Source organism: Microcaecilia unicolor, chromosome 3 (genome assembly GCF_901765095.1).
Source record: "Microcaecilia unicolor chromosome 3, aMicUni1.1, whole genome shotgun sequence".
NCBI classification, from domain to species: Eukaryota; Metazoa; Chordata; class Amphibia; order Gymnophiona; family Siphonopidae; genus Microcaecilia; species Microcaecilia unicolor.
In genome coordinates this window covers 512,409,239-512,423,556 of record NC_044033.1, presented here as the reverse complement: position 1 = coordinate 512,423,556, position 14,318 = coordinate 512,409,239, and the positions used below count along the sequence as shown (strand labels likewise).

General features: G+C 43.3%; 1 protein-coding gene across 8 annotated transcripts in view; it reads left to right on the top strand.

Moving 5' to 3' along the window:
* The window catches only part of USP45 (ubiquitin specific peptidase 45), a 203,963-nt gene that overhangs the window by 113,950 nt on the left and 75,695 nt on the right, over positions 1–14,318 (top strand). For 7 of the 8 annotated variants that reach the window (XM_030199155.1, XM_030199154.1, XM_030199151.1 and 4 more), the window contains exon 9: positions 10,469–10,556. The exons of the other annotated variant lie outside the window; for it this stretch is intronic. In XM_030199155.1, the coding sequence (XP_030055015.1) occupies positions 10,469–10,556 (88 nt within the window). The remainder of the gene's footprint in view (positions 1–10,468; positions 10,557–14,318) is intronic. 8 annotated transcript variants of the gene reach the window in all.

The window sequence follows — 14,318 nt, the reverse complement described above, 5'->3', positions numbered from 1 at the left end:
AGACAAATATGATTGGTCACTCGGTCAAAGAAATTACAAATATAATCGGATTTGATATTAGCTTTGAAGTAAGTATACATAGTACTACTACTACTTATCATTTCTATAGCGCTGCTAGACGTACGCAGTGCTGTACACTTGAACATGAAGAGACAGTCCCTGCTCGACAGAGCTTACAATGTAATTAGGACAGACAAACAGGACAAACAAGAGATAAGGGAATATTAAAGTGAGGATGATAAAATAAGTATTCTGAACAAGTGAATAAGGGTTAGGAGTTAAAAGCAGCATCAAAAAGATGGGCTTTTAGCTTAGATTTGAAGACGGCCAGAGATGGAGCTTGACGTACCGGCTCAGGAAGTCTATTCCAGGCATATGGTGCAGCAAGATAAAAGGAACGGAGTCTGGAGTTAGCAGTGGAGGAGAAGGGTGCAGATAAGAGAGATTTACCCAGTGAACAGAGTTCCCGGGGAATAATGTAGGGAGAGATGAGGATGGAGTGATACTGAGGAGCTGCAGAGTGAGTGCACTTATAGGTCAATAAGAGGAGTTTGAACTGTATGCGGAAACGGATAGGAAGCCAGTGAAGTGACTTGAGGAGAGGGCTAATCCTGTATAATAATTCTCACCTCCAATGTTCTAATCTTGCTGCCTCAGACCGTGGCTCCTTCGGAGTTGGTCTGCTAGGCTCCGTAGATCGCTGACGTCACCGGAAAGGAGACGCCAGATTGGCTTGGCAATAAAAAGCAGAAGTAGGAGGGGTACGTCACCCGCAACACTGACCAACCACAAGACAGGAGCAAGAGGCCCCGCCCTCGCCGCAACACCATGCCCCCCCCAGATCCCCGAGTTTCAGGGTCTCCCTCTCACTACCAGGATTCTCCCTCCATCCCTCCTTCCCTCCCAATTCCAGGATCCCCTCTCGCTCACAGTTCCAGGGTCGTCGTGCCTCCTTTCCTCCCTCCCGTCCACTGCCAGCCCCCCTCCTTACGAATGTTTGAAGTCTCACCTACCCAGTTGGGGTTACAGCGGACAGCGGCAGCAGCATCGGTAAACGGCGTACAGGTGCAGGCCGTCTCTGTCTCTCAGCTCTGGTTCCGCCCTTGCGGAAACAGGAAATGAGGGCGGGACCAGAGCTGAGAGACAGAGGCGGCCCGAGCCTGTATGCCATTTACCGATGCAGCTGCCGCCGTACGCCGTAACCCCGACTGGGTAAGTGAGACTTCAAAAATTCGTAAGGAGGGGGGCTGGCAGTGGACAGGAGGGAAGAAGGAAGACACAACGACCCTGGAACTGTGAGCGAGGGGGGATCCTGGAACTGAGAGGGAGGGAGGGGGGACCCTGAAGGGAGGGAGGGGGACCCTGACAGTCAGAGGGAGGGAGATACTGGGAAGGTGTGTGAAATATGCACGAGGCAGTTTGGGGGGGGGGGGGCTGTTGGATCACCTCGGGGGGGGGGGTGGAGGGGCGAGCGGCGGTGACCTGGGGGAAAACCTTGCTAGTGCCCGTTTCATTGTGTTCAGAAACGGGCCTTTTTTTACTAAATGAACATAACGACACTGGCGGAATATTAGTCGTGCAGCAGAATTTTGAACAGATTGAAGAGGAGAGAGATGGCTAAGTGGGAGACCTGTGAGAAGCAAGTTGCAATAGTCTAAGCGAGAGATGATAACAGTGTGGATGAGGGTTCTAGTAGTGTGCTCAGAAAGGAAGGGGCAAATTTTGGTGATGTTTTAGAGAAAGAAACAACAGTTTTTAACAGTCTGCTGAATATGTGCAGAGAAGGAGAGGGAGGAGTCGAAGATGACCCCAAGGTTACGAGCTGATCAGACAGGAAGGATAAGAGTGTTATCCACTGAAATAGAGAATGGGGGGAGAGGTTGGTTTAAGGGGAAAGATAAGAAGCTCAGTCTTGGACATGTTTAGTTTCAGATGGCGCTGAGACATCCAGGCAGCAATGTCAGACCGGCAGGCTGATACTTTGGCCTGGATTTGGGCTGAGATTTCTGGTGTGACGAGGTAGATCTGGGAGTCATCAGCATAAAGATGATACTGAAAACCATGGGATGAGATCAGAGTACCAAGGGAAGAAGTATAGATGGAGAAAAGAAGAGGTCCCAGGACAGATCCCTGAGGTACACCAACTGACAGTGGGATAGAAGTAGAGGAGGATCCACTAGAGTATACACTAAAGGTACGCTGGGAGAGATAAGAAGAAAACCAGGAAAGAACAGAGCCCTGAAATCCAAGTGAGGACAGCGTATCAAGGAGTAGGCTGTGATCAACAGTGTCAAAAGCAGCAGATAGATCGAGAAGGATGAGGATAGAATAGAGACCTTTGGATCTGGCCAGGAACAGATCATTGGAGACTTTAGCAAGCTCTGTTTCAGTTGAATGAAGGGGGCGAAAGCCAGATTGAAGGAAATCAAATACGTTAGCGTTTAACTTGAAAAACGGAGACTATGATAAAATGAGAAGAACAATGAAAAAAAAAAACTGAGGAGCGGCTGCGAGGGTCAAAAATTTACATCAGGCATGGATGCTGTTCAAAAACACCATCCTGTAAGCCCAGGCCAAATATATTGCACATATTAAAAAGGGAGGACAGAAGACCAAACGACAGCTGGCATGGTTAAAAAGTGAGGTGAAGGAAGCTATTAGATCTAAAAGAAAATCCTTCAGAAAATGGAAGACTGAACCGACTTAAAATAATAAGAAACAGCATAAGGAATGCCAAGTCAAATGCAAAGCGCTGATAAGGAAGGCTAAGAGGGACTTTGAAAAAAAGATTGTGTTGGAGGCAAAAACACATAGTAAACTTCTTTTTACGTATATTAAAAGCAGGAAGCCGGCAAAAGAATCAGTTGGACCGCTAGAGGACCGAGGGGTAAAAGGGGTGATCAGGGAAGACAAAGCCATAGCGGAGAGATTAAATGAATTCTTTGCTTCGGTCTTCACTGAGGAAGATTTGGAAGAGATACTGGTGCCAGAAATGGTATTCAAAGCTGACGTTGAGAAACTGAATGAATTAATTCTCTGTAAACCTGGAGGATGTAATAGTTCTACAAACTGAAGAGTAGCAAATCTCGTGGACTGGATGGTATTCATCCCAGAGTACTGATAGAACTGAAAAGTGAGCTTGCGGAGCTATTGTTAGTAATATGTAATTTATCCTTAAAATCGAGTTCCAGAAGATTAGAGGATGGCCAATGTAACACTGATTTTTAAAAAAAGGTTCCAGAGGAGATCCAGGAAATTATAGATCGGTGAGTCTGACATCGGTGCCAGGCAAAATGGTAGAGACTATAATTAAGAACAAAATTACAGAGTATATTCAAAAGCATGGCTTAATGAGACAAAGTCAACATGGATTTAGTGAAGGGAAATCTTGCCTCACCAATCTACTACATTTCTTTGAAGGGGTGAACAAACATGTGGATAAAGGTGAGCCAGTTGATATTGTGTATCTGGATTTTCAGAAGGCGTTTGACAAAGTACCTCATGAAAGACTCCAGAGGAAATTGGAGAGTCATGGGATAGGAGGTAGTGTTCTATTGTGGATTAAAAACTGGTTAAAAGATAGAAAACAGAGAGTAGGGTTAAATGGTCAGTATTTTCAATGGAGAAGGGAAGTTAGTGGGGTTTCCCAGGGGTCTGTGCTGGGACCACTGCTTTTTAACATATTTATAAATGACCTAGAGATGGGAGTAACTAATGAGGTACTTAAATTTATTGACGACACAAAGTTATTCAAAGTCATTAAATCGCGGGAGGATTGTGAAAAATTACAAGAGGACCTTACGAGACTGGTACACTGGGCGTCTAAATGGCAGATGACGTTTAATGTGAGCAAGTGCAAAGTGATGCATGTGGGAAAGAGGAACCCGAATTATAGCTACTTCATGCAAGGTTCCAAGTTAGGAATCACAGACCAAGAAAGGGATCTAGGTGTCATCGTTGATGATACGTTGAAACCTTCTGCTCAGTGTGCTGCTGCGGCTAAGAAAGCAAATAGAATGTTAGGTATTTTTAGGAAAGGAATGGAAAACAAAAATGAGGCCATTATAATGCCTTTGTATCGCTCCATGGTGCGACCGCACCTTGAATATTGTGTTCAATTCTGGTCGCCGCATCTCAAAAAAGATATAGTGGAATTAGAAAAGGTGCAGGGAAGGGCGACGAAAATGATAAAGGGGATGGGATGACTTCCCTATGAGGTAAGACTAAAGCGGCTGGGGCTCTTCAGCTTGGAGAAAAGGCGGCAGAGGGGAGATATGATAGAGGTCTATAAAATAATGAGTGGAGTTGAATGGTTAGACGTGAAGCGTCTGTTTACGCTTTCCAAAAATACTAGGACTAGGGGACGTGCGTTGAAACTACAAAGTAGTAAATTTAAAATGAATCGGAGAAAAATGTTCTTCACTCAACGTGTAATTCAATTCTGGAATTCGTTGCCAGAGAATGTGGTAAAGGCAGTTAGCTTAGCAGAGTTTAAAAAAGGTTTGGACGGCTTCCTAAAGGAAAAGTTCAAAGACCGTTATTAAATTGGACTTGGGGAAAATCCACTGTTTCTGGGATAAGCAGTATGCTTACCACTCACAAAGATGTTAAAAAGTGACAGCCAAGGACCAATCCCTGCGGCACACCACTGATAACGTCCTTTTCCTAGGAGCAAACTGCATTTACACTACCCTCTGTTTCCTTCCATTTAACCAGTTCCTAACCCAACCAGTCACTTTAAGGCTCATATCATGTACATAAGTATTGCCATACTGGGTCAGTCCAAAGGTCCATCAAGCCCAGCATCCTGTTTCCAACAGTGGCCAATCCAGCTCACAAATACCTGGCAAGATCCCAAAAAAAGTACAAAAACATTTTTTACGATCTACAAACATCTGATGACAGCACTGATGTCAAGATATGCGCCTACACGCAGGCAACAGCTGATGATGAAATAGATGAAATGAGCAGCGAGGCACATGCTGACGAAATTCAACAACCTCCTGTCACTTTTGCAAGAGCGCTGGAGAGTCTCAACACCGTGCAGGCCTATCTGGAGGCCACTGGATGTCAGTGCTATGGCAGTTTTTACCGTCTGGCAGACGTAGTCTATGGAACTCACAGACACAATAGTGTACAGAGGACTATGACTGATTACTTCAAGCAAGCCTAACGTCAGTTAATGGAGACTGTATACTGTACGTATAATAAACAGTACTGTACATATTATTATTATTATTTGTTGAATTTGTATCCCACATTTTCCCACCTATTTGCAGGCTCAATGTGGCTTACAATATTCCGCCCTGGTTATTGCCATAGCAGAGTAAAGATACAATTAATAATTACAGAAGGATATATGTAACAAATGAGATAAAGCATTAATTATAACGGGATCAATAATAAAATGACAGTTAAAGTTATGCTGATCAGATGTCAAGCTTCTTTGGGTCACAACAGTTAAGTGCACGCTCCGGTTAACTGCATGTATTTCTTTGGTCCCAGACCCTTGCACTTAAGCGGATTGCACTGTATATCAAATCCCATCTTACCGTTTGTGTACAAAAGTTCCTCACCCCTAAACTGTACTGTTCCCTCGGGTTTATGCATCCCAAATGGATGACCCTGCGTTTTTTAGCATTAAATCTTAACTGCCAAATTCCTTACCATTCCTCTAGCTTCCTCATGTTATCCACACTGTCAGGGGTGTCTACCCTATTGCAGATTTTGGTATCGTCTGCAAAGAGGCAAACCTTACTAGACAGTCCTTCAGCAATATCACTTACAAAAATGTCAAAAAGAACCGGCCCAAGAACTGAGCCTTGCGGCACACCACTGGTAACGTCCTTTTCCTCAGAAGGAGCTCCATTTACTATAACGTTCTGTCGCTTTCCACTCGATCAGTTCCTAACCCAGTCGGTCATTTCAGGGCCCATACTGAGGGCACTATTTATTAGTCTTCTATGCAGAATTGTGTCAAAAGTTTTGCTAAAATCTAAATACATCAGATCTAGAGCTCTCCCTCTAGCCAACTCTCTGGTCACCCAGTCAAAGAAATTAATCTTGGGTCCTGTAATCCATTTGATTCCAAAAGCTTTGCTATTCTTTATTTTAAAATCCTTTCCATTCATTTGCTTACCACAGAAGTCACACTTGCTGGCCTGTAGTTCCCAGCCTCTTCCTTATTTCTGCTTTTGTGAAGAGGGACCACATCTGCTCCACTCCAGTCCTCCTGGACCACTCCCGACTCTAGAGACGCATTGAAAAGGTCAGCCAGTGGAGCTGCTAGAACTTCCCTAAGTTCCTTCAGTACCCTTGGAGGTATGCCATCCAGCCCTTTCGCTTTGTCCACCTTTAGTTTAGCAAGCTCTTCACTAACACAGCCCTCTGAAAATCCTTCAGGTACTACCTCCTCTCCATTCCTATTTGTGTTTGTCTTCTGCGGTCCTGTTCCTGGCCCTTCAGCTGTGAACACAGAACAGAAATATTTGTTAAGCAGTTCTACCTTATCATTATCATCTTCCACATATTCCTTCCCCTTCCCCTTTTGAGTCTCATAGTGCTACTTTTGCGCTTCCTCCTATTACTAACATATCTAAAAAAATGTCTTGTCCCCTCACATTTGCATCTTTGCTTTCCTGACTACTCTACTAGCTTCTCTTAGCTTTTCCAGATATTGTCACCTGCCTTCCTCTTTCTGAAATCTTTTGTAGTTTAACCTCTTTCCTTACTTTTTCAGCTACAGTACTACTTTTGAAAACCAAGGTGGCCAACATTTTCTTTTAATTACTTTCCTTACAAATAAGTTTGTTGCTCTTACAATAACTCGTTAGTTTTGCCCACTGCTTTCTAACTTCTTCCAGTTGGTCTCATCCAGACAACAGTTCCTTGAGATAATCCCCCATCTGAACAAAGATTTTTTTTGAAGTCTAGAACCTTCACTTTTGAATGAACGCTCTCCACACCTGTCTTAATATTAAACCACACCCATACTTTGGGCATTAGTACATAACTGCTTTCCAGACGTTGTCCCTTTTTCCCCATTTGTGTAGAGGGTTTTAATGCTTCACTTACCTGGGGTCCTTGATCACCCTGCCCCAACGATTCTAGTTTAAAGCCCTCTTAAGTAGGTTAGCCAGTCTGCTGCTGAAGACACTTCTTCCTTTCTTTGATAAATAGACACCATCTCTGCTCAGCAACCCTTGGAAAAGCATCCCATGGTCCAGGAAGCCAAAATGCTCTTGAGGACACCATCTGCACAGCCACATATTCATCTCCAGGATGCGAGCTGCTCTGCCTTGGCCTTTACCCTCAACGTGGAGGATCGACGAGAACACTATTTATGCATCTTTCTGCTTTGCCCTCTTTTCCAGAGCCACAAAGTCATACATTTGGAGGGGTACTGTGGCATTGATGCAAAGAAGGCAAGCCTATTTCAATTTGCAAGAAAACTCTGGAATTAGAGGGCATGGGATGAAGTTAAAAAGTTTTATGCTCAGGAGTAGTATAAGGAAATACTTTTTTACAGAAGGGGTGGTGAATATGCCTCCCGATGGCGGTACAAGCACATGGGATCTCTTAGGGAGAGGAGGAGATAGTGGATGGACAGACTGGATGGATCATTTAGCCTTTATCTACCATCATAAGACCATCTATGGTTCCTCTTTCCCTTATCTCAGCACTCAATTGTGGAACGGGCTGCCTCGAGAGGTTAAATTCACTCCTGATCACCCGACCTTTAAGAAGCAACTCAAGACCTTCCTTTTTGGCAGAGCATATGCCGTGGACCCTTCTGGTGCCACGCCCTTTTAACCCACAGCTCTCTCTGTGATAATTTATCACCTCCCCTCTCTTCCTGTCCTCCAGTTATTTCTTTCTCCCTCTTCTGACCTTGTGTTTTGTACTATTGTTTGCATATTAACTATTGTACGCCACATTGAGCCTGCCCTTGGGTGGGAATACTGTGGGATATAAATGTCAAATAAATAAAATCATGTCTCTGTTTCTGTAGCACTACTAGACGTATGCAGCACTATACACAAAGACACAAGAGACGGCCCCTGCTCAACAGAGCTTAGAATCTGTTCAAGACAGATGAACAGGACAAATAGGGAGTTAGCATTTTGTGGCATTTACTAACAAGTTCAGGTCTTGGAGAAAATGGCTCTCCAAGTTTGTGATTATTCCTCCTGAGGAAGCGAGCAGCAGAACTCAGATCTGTGAGGATGATTGCCAGCGAGTGCATGTTCAGAGCACATTTGAAATAATGATTTTAAACACTGGCTTGATCGGGATGCTGGTTGGAGAAATTACTGGCTGGACATATCATCAGGAGCAGTATTGTGAATTGAGTTCTCTTTAATTGCACTGATGTTGAATGCAGTGCTTGAGTGAAGACTTTTTCCCTTATAAGTTGAACATTTTCTTCAGCAGATAAGTGGCAATATTTTACCTGTGAGTGATTGTGTCTTTAATAGAGAGTGGACTTCGAAGTGTTAGCGGATGAGGTTATTGTTGGGGGCTTTATAATTAAATATATGTGTCCAGTTTCATATGTAAGTCTCTGCATAATTATAATTATCACATTTTCTAATAAAGTATGTTGTTATATGATATTGTAAATTGTTATACACAAGGACGTCCATATTTATTAATATAAAAATTGTGAGCCTGGCAGCTAGCGAGTCCTGCATGTGAGATGCCTGCTTGTCCTTGGAGAAAGTAAAGATGCTTACCTGTAGCAGGTGTTCTGTCCTTGTCGAACACCTGCTACAGGTAAGTATCTTTATTTTCTCCAAGGACAAGCAGGCATAATATTCTCACATGCCTCCCTCCCCCCCTTGGAGTTATCTTCTTAGCTTTTGTACTATACTGCTGGTCCTCTGTACCGGCCTTTATAGATGATGTCATCCACATGTGAGAATATATGCTGTTTGCAGAGAACACCTGCTAGAGGTAAGTATCTTTGCTTTTCATTGCACTTAAGCTTTCAGAACATTTTAGAAGACGGGATGTCTGGGGAAAGTTAAACTCAGGACTAATACAGATTTTTCACAGAAAGGGGGTGAGGGAAGCATGTATGTGGGTGGAGGATCATGGGGTAGAGATAATAGAATTCAGGAAAATGTAGTGTATGCATAGAGGGGAAGGGAAGGGGAAATGGGACTTGATATACTGCTTTTCTGAGGTTTTTGCAACTACATTCAAAGCGGTTTGCATATGTTCAGGTAATTTTTGTACCAGGGGCAATGGAGGGTTAAGTGCCTTTCCCAGAGTCACAAGGAGCTGCAGTGGGAATCGAACTCAGTTCCCCAGGATCAAAGTCCACTGCACTAACCATTAGGCTACTCCTCCACTCCCAAAGCTATGTAGAGGATACATAGCTTTGTTAAGGCTGGATGGATATCAGTTTCGTTCTCTGGTATTGTGCAGACTTGGATGATCCTAGAGGTTTTTATATAGCTATTCTGTTTCTCTGGCAGAAATAATAAGCCTAGGAGAGAGAGAGAGTGGCTTGTATCACTTAACACCCTTGAATGCTTTCTCAACAGTGTTCAGCATAGTATCAAGCACGTGTGTAATCATCACTGTCTAAGCTGCATCACTATTAGGTTGTGTGTTAGGCTGCTACTTATGTTTCTGATCACTTAACTAAAGATCAAGCTAGATTCCATATGTATCACACAGAGTGCATGTGTCCGTGTTAGTCCATTAAAAAGTTAACACCCGAAACTTGTTTGGTATCAGTTTTCTGAGCAAATCTTGTAAATTCCATTTGAAAGTGAGGTGAGGAAAAAATATATAGTTATATTTTTTGAAAGCAGCCATTAAGGGTTCAATATTTAGTGCGTGTCTTTTTAAGTAGTAGCTCAGGTGAGTTACATTCAGGTAGTGGAAGTGTTTCCCTGTCCCCAGAAGGCTTATGATCTAATTTTCTACTTGAGGCAACGGAGGGTTAAATAACTTGCTCAAGGATCATAAGACATATTGGTGGGATTTGAACACTGGCAGTCTGAAAGTGGACCTTTTTTGATGTGGTTTAAAATTTGAAACCTGTTTCATCTTGTACATGGCCTCCTTTCCTTGCCCACAGGCTAGTATCTTAGATGGTCTCTCATAACGCCTCACCCGTTGCAGTTGACTCTCTGTTTTAATCTAAAGGCCTTATGGGTCTTGTCTGTGTTTATCTGTCTTAAGTTGTTAAGCTTCAAAAAGTGGGGACTGTTATAACAATGTCTCTGTAAAGCCTATACAAATAATAGTTTTTTCTTTAAGTTCTATGCTGTTGACTTGAGCCTGGGATTGACTACATTGGGGAGAGGGGAAAGGTGCTTAATTGCTGGTAGACTTCACTGCTTTGAGGATATTGCAGAGCTGGCGTTAAGCTCTGAAAATTCTTTGTGCATAGCTTATACCGGAAGACTTTTGAAATGTGCTACAGGCTTGGATCTCTTGTTGTGTTTGACAGAGCCCCTCGATTTAAGGCCTTCCAGCAGCAGGACAGTCAGGAGCTTCTCCACTATTTGCTGGACTCAATGAGAATAGAAGAAACCAAGGTACTGTCTTTTAATGTTCTCCCTTATGCCCCTCAAAACTGTGTGTAGCTGTATTGATTTGATGCTGTTCTCCTCAGCACTGGGAATCCCAAGTCCTCTCCTCCAAACTCCCAGCCTCCAGGTCTTTTCCTCACCATTCATGCTTCAGCTCAGGAAGGGGTTGCTTCTCCTGCTCTCTCACCCTTCTGATCTTTCTTACCTTCTCTTTGCCACAGGATGGCGCTGCAGTCATAGTAGTTGGCTGATAAAGATCTTTTGGTCCAACAAGTTAGATCTTCAGTCACCTCTTCTGTTTGCCTTTTCTTCTGCCCCCTCTATTTGTCCAAAGTATGCTTGAAATTTGCCGTAGTTTTGGTTGCTACCTATATTGTAGACTGTTCAGACCGTCACTGCTCTTTGCCAGGGGCGTAGCCAGACCTCACGGTGGGAGGGGGCCAGCGCCCGAGGTTGGGGGCACATTTTGAGTGCCGCCCTGCTGCCCCCCCCCCCCCCCCCCCCCCCACCGTCTCGCCTCCTCGCTCACCGCCTCGCTTCCCCTCACAAACAAATACTTTTGCTGGCGGAGGTCCCCAACCCCTGCCAGCCAAAACAGGGGCCAGGACAAAATTCACGGGGGCCCAGACCCCTGTGACCCCCCCCCCCCCCATGGCTATGCCCCTGCTCTTTGCAAAGAAGCATTTCCTCCTCACAGGCAAATTTCTCATGACTTCATTCTTGAGATTCTTTTTCGTGGATGATACTAATTTTATTAGAGGTTGCAAATATGTGAATGTTTTAATCAGCATCCCTTCTTCAGTTTTGGGAGTATATCCTTACTCTAAGTATATCTGCATAGAGATCAATTTAGGTGGGGGGTGGGGGTGAGGTATACTTCTCCAGGTGTAGTGTGTACATGTTTGTGAGGTTATCACTGATTCACCGAGCTGTTTGTAGTGCTGTGGTTCCACTTTGAACCACAAGTAAACACCCATGTTTTGCTTTAGTATTGATGTCCATTCTCTCCCTCTCCTCCTCACCAGGTTGCACCATAGGGGATCTTACTAGTAAACACATAAGTGTGTGTGTGGGGGGGAGGGGGGGTTTCCTCCGTTTCTTTCTCCTGTTTATTCAGGGCTGTAGATGATGTAAAAGAATTAATATGTCGGGTCTGTGAATCTATTCATCTGTGTGAGCAGCGCCAGTTATGCCGGTCAGATGCAGCCAGTGTCCTGGCAGTAACAGCATTGTCCGTCCTGGGAACACCACAGCTGCTGATCCAGGCCCTTGTTGTGGAGTGTCAGAGCCATGTGTTTCCTGACCAAAGAAAGCCTGTAGCAATATGTCTGCCACAAGGATCCCTTTAGAAAAAGATTACAGCCACTAACCTTCCTCTTCTCAGTCTACTTTTTAAGTTACATGTTTACTTTTTAATTTTATTGTAAAATGTCTTCATTATCTGAAAATGAAATCCCAACTGAAAAGCTATCGTTTTCTGTTTGTGCATAGCAAAGGCTACTGAACCAAAGTAGCCAAAAAACAACTACAGAAAAAAAAAAAAAGGTACCCTGTTTGATTTCGGCAGGACTGATTGACTCCGTTGTAAAGCTTTGAAGGCATTTTTTTTTAGTATGAGAGGGTTAACGCAGGAAAAGCATCTGTGTACAGCGAATGGGGTGAAACACTCCCGCTCCACCACCACTACCACCATTACCAGTGGGGAAAAATGTAGGTATAGTTATTACACACATCCTTCTCTCCCCCCCCCCCCCCCCCCCAGAAAAAAAAGCTAATGCAGCAACGTGGCTTTAAAAGTGGGCTGCCATAATAAGGGACACTGTTTTCAAAAGAGAGAGAGAGAGAGACCTCGGCTGTTAGTGTTAATTGTGGATTAGTTAGCTTTAAATTTGTATACAGATTTTATTTCTTCGTAAATGTATTCTGATTGAAAAGTTATGGGTCTGATTTTAACCCTTTCTTACGTTCAGTGGTGCTGTACATTTTAAGTGCACTGCAAGATATATGTACAGATGGTGACTGCTGTGGCAAGTATCCATTTGCCCCTTCATTCTATAACTTGACATCTATACTTACATTTTAAAAATAACTTCTAAAACATTTTTTAAAACTTGCTTGTGTTATTTATTTATTTATTACATTTGTACCCCGCACTTTCCCACACATGGCAGAAAAGGCAAGTAAAGATAAGTTTTGAAGTTACGGACTGGTATAAATATATGACCACTATTTATAGTACTAATATCAGATTTGTTGAGTGGAACCCTAAAGACCATATTAATATCTATATTTACATGCCAAATGCACACATCGAATATAGAATACTTACATGCATTAACTGTCCCAAAACAGTACAATACATTTTGTGCTGCTTATCCTATAAATAAGCAGTGGATTTTCCCTAAGTTCATCTTAATAATGGCTTATGGACTTTTCTTGACTTTTACTACTACTTATCATTTCTATAGCGCTACTAGACGTACGCAGTGCTATACACTGGACATAAAGAGAGAGTCCCTGCTCGAAAGAGCTTACAATCTAACTAGGGCAGACAAACAGAACAAATAAGGGATAAGGGAGTTACAAAGGTGGGAATGATAAAAGTGGGTGCTGAACAAGTGAGTAAGGGTTAGGAGTTAAAAGCGACATCAAAAAGGTAGGCTTTTAGCCTAGATTTGAAGACAGCTAGAGATGGAGCTTTGACGTACAGGCTCAGGAAGTCTATTCCAGGCATATGGTGCAGCAAGATAAAAGGAACGGAGTCTGGAGTTAGCAGTGGAGGAGAAGGGTGCCGATAAGAGAGATTTACCCAGTGAACAGAGTTCTCGGGGAGGAGTGTAGGGAGAGATGAGAGTGGAGAGGTACTGAAGAGCTGCAGAGTGAATGCACTTGTAAGTCAATAAGCGGAGTTTGAACTGTATGCGGAAATAGGGAGCCATTGAAGTGATTTGAGGAGAGGGCTAATATGAGCATAGCGACACTGGCGGAATATAAGTTGTTTTGCTGAATTTTGAACAGATTGAAGGGGAGAGAGATGGCTTAGTTGGAGACCTGTGAGAAGGGAGTTGCAATAGTTTAAGCGAGAGGTGATGAGTGTGGATAAGGGTTCTGGTAGTGTGCTCAGAAAGGAAAGGACGAATTTTGGTGATACTTTTCTTTTAGGAAGCTATCCAAATCTTTTTTAAACCCCGCTAAGCTAACTGCTTTTACTACATTCTCTGGCAATGAATTCCAGAGTTTAATTACACGTTGAGTGAAGAAATATTTTCTTCAATTTGTTTTAAATTTACTACTTTGTAGCCTTATTGCGTGCCCCCTAGTCCTAGTATTTTTGGAAAGAGTAAACAATCGATTCCATTCCACTCCACTCATTATTTTATACACCTCTATCATATCTCCCCATAGCTGTCTTTTCTCCAAGCTGAAGAGCCCTAGCCATTTCAGCCTTTCCTCATAGAGAAGTAGTTTCATCCTCTTTATCATTTTCATCACCCTTCTCTGTACCTTTTCTAATTCCGCTATATCTTTTTTAAGATGCGATGACCAGAATTGCACATAGTATTGGAGGTGTGGTCGCACCATGGAGCAATACAAAGGCATTATAACATCCATTCCTTTTCTAATAATACCTAATATTCTATTTGCTTTTTTAGCCGCCAGCACACACAGAGCAGAGGGTTTCAACGTATCATCAGTGATGACACCTAGATCCCTTTCCTGGTCGATGACTCCTAATGTGGAACCCTGCATCACGTAGCTATAGTTCGG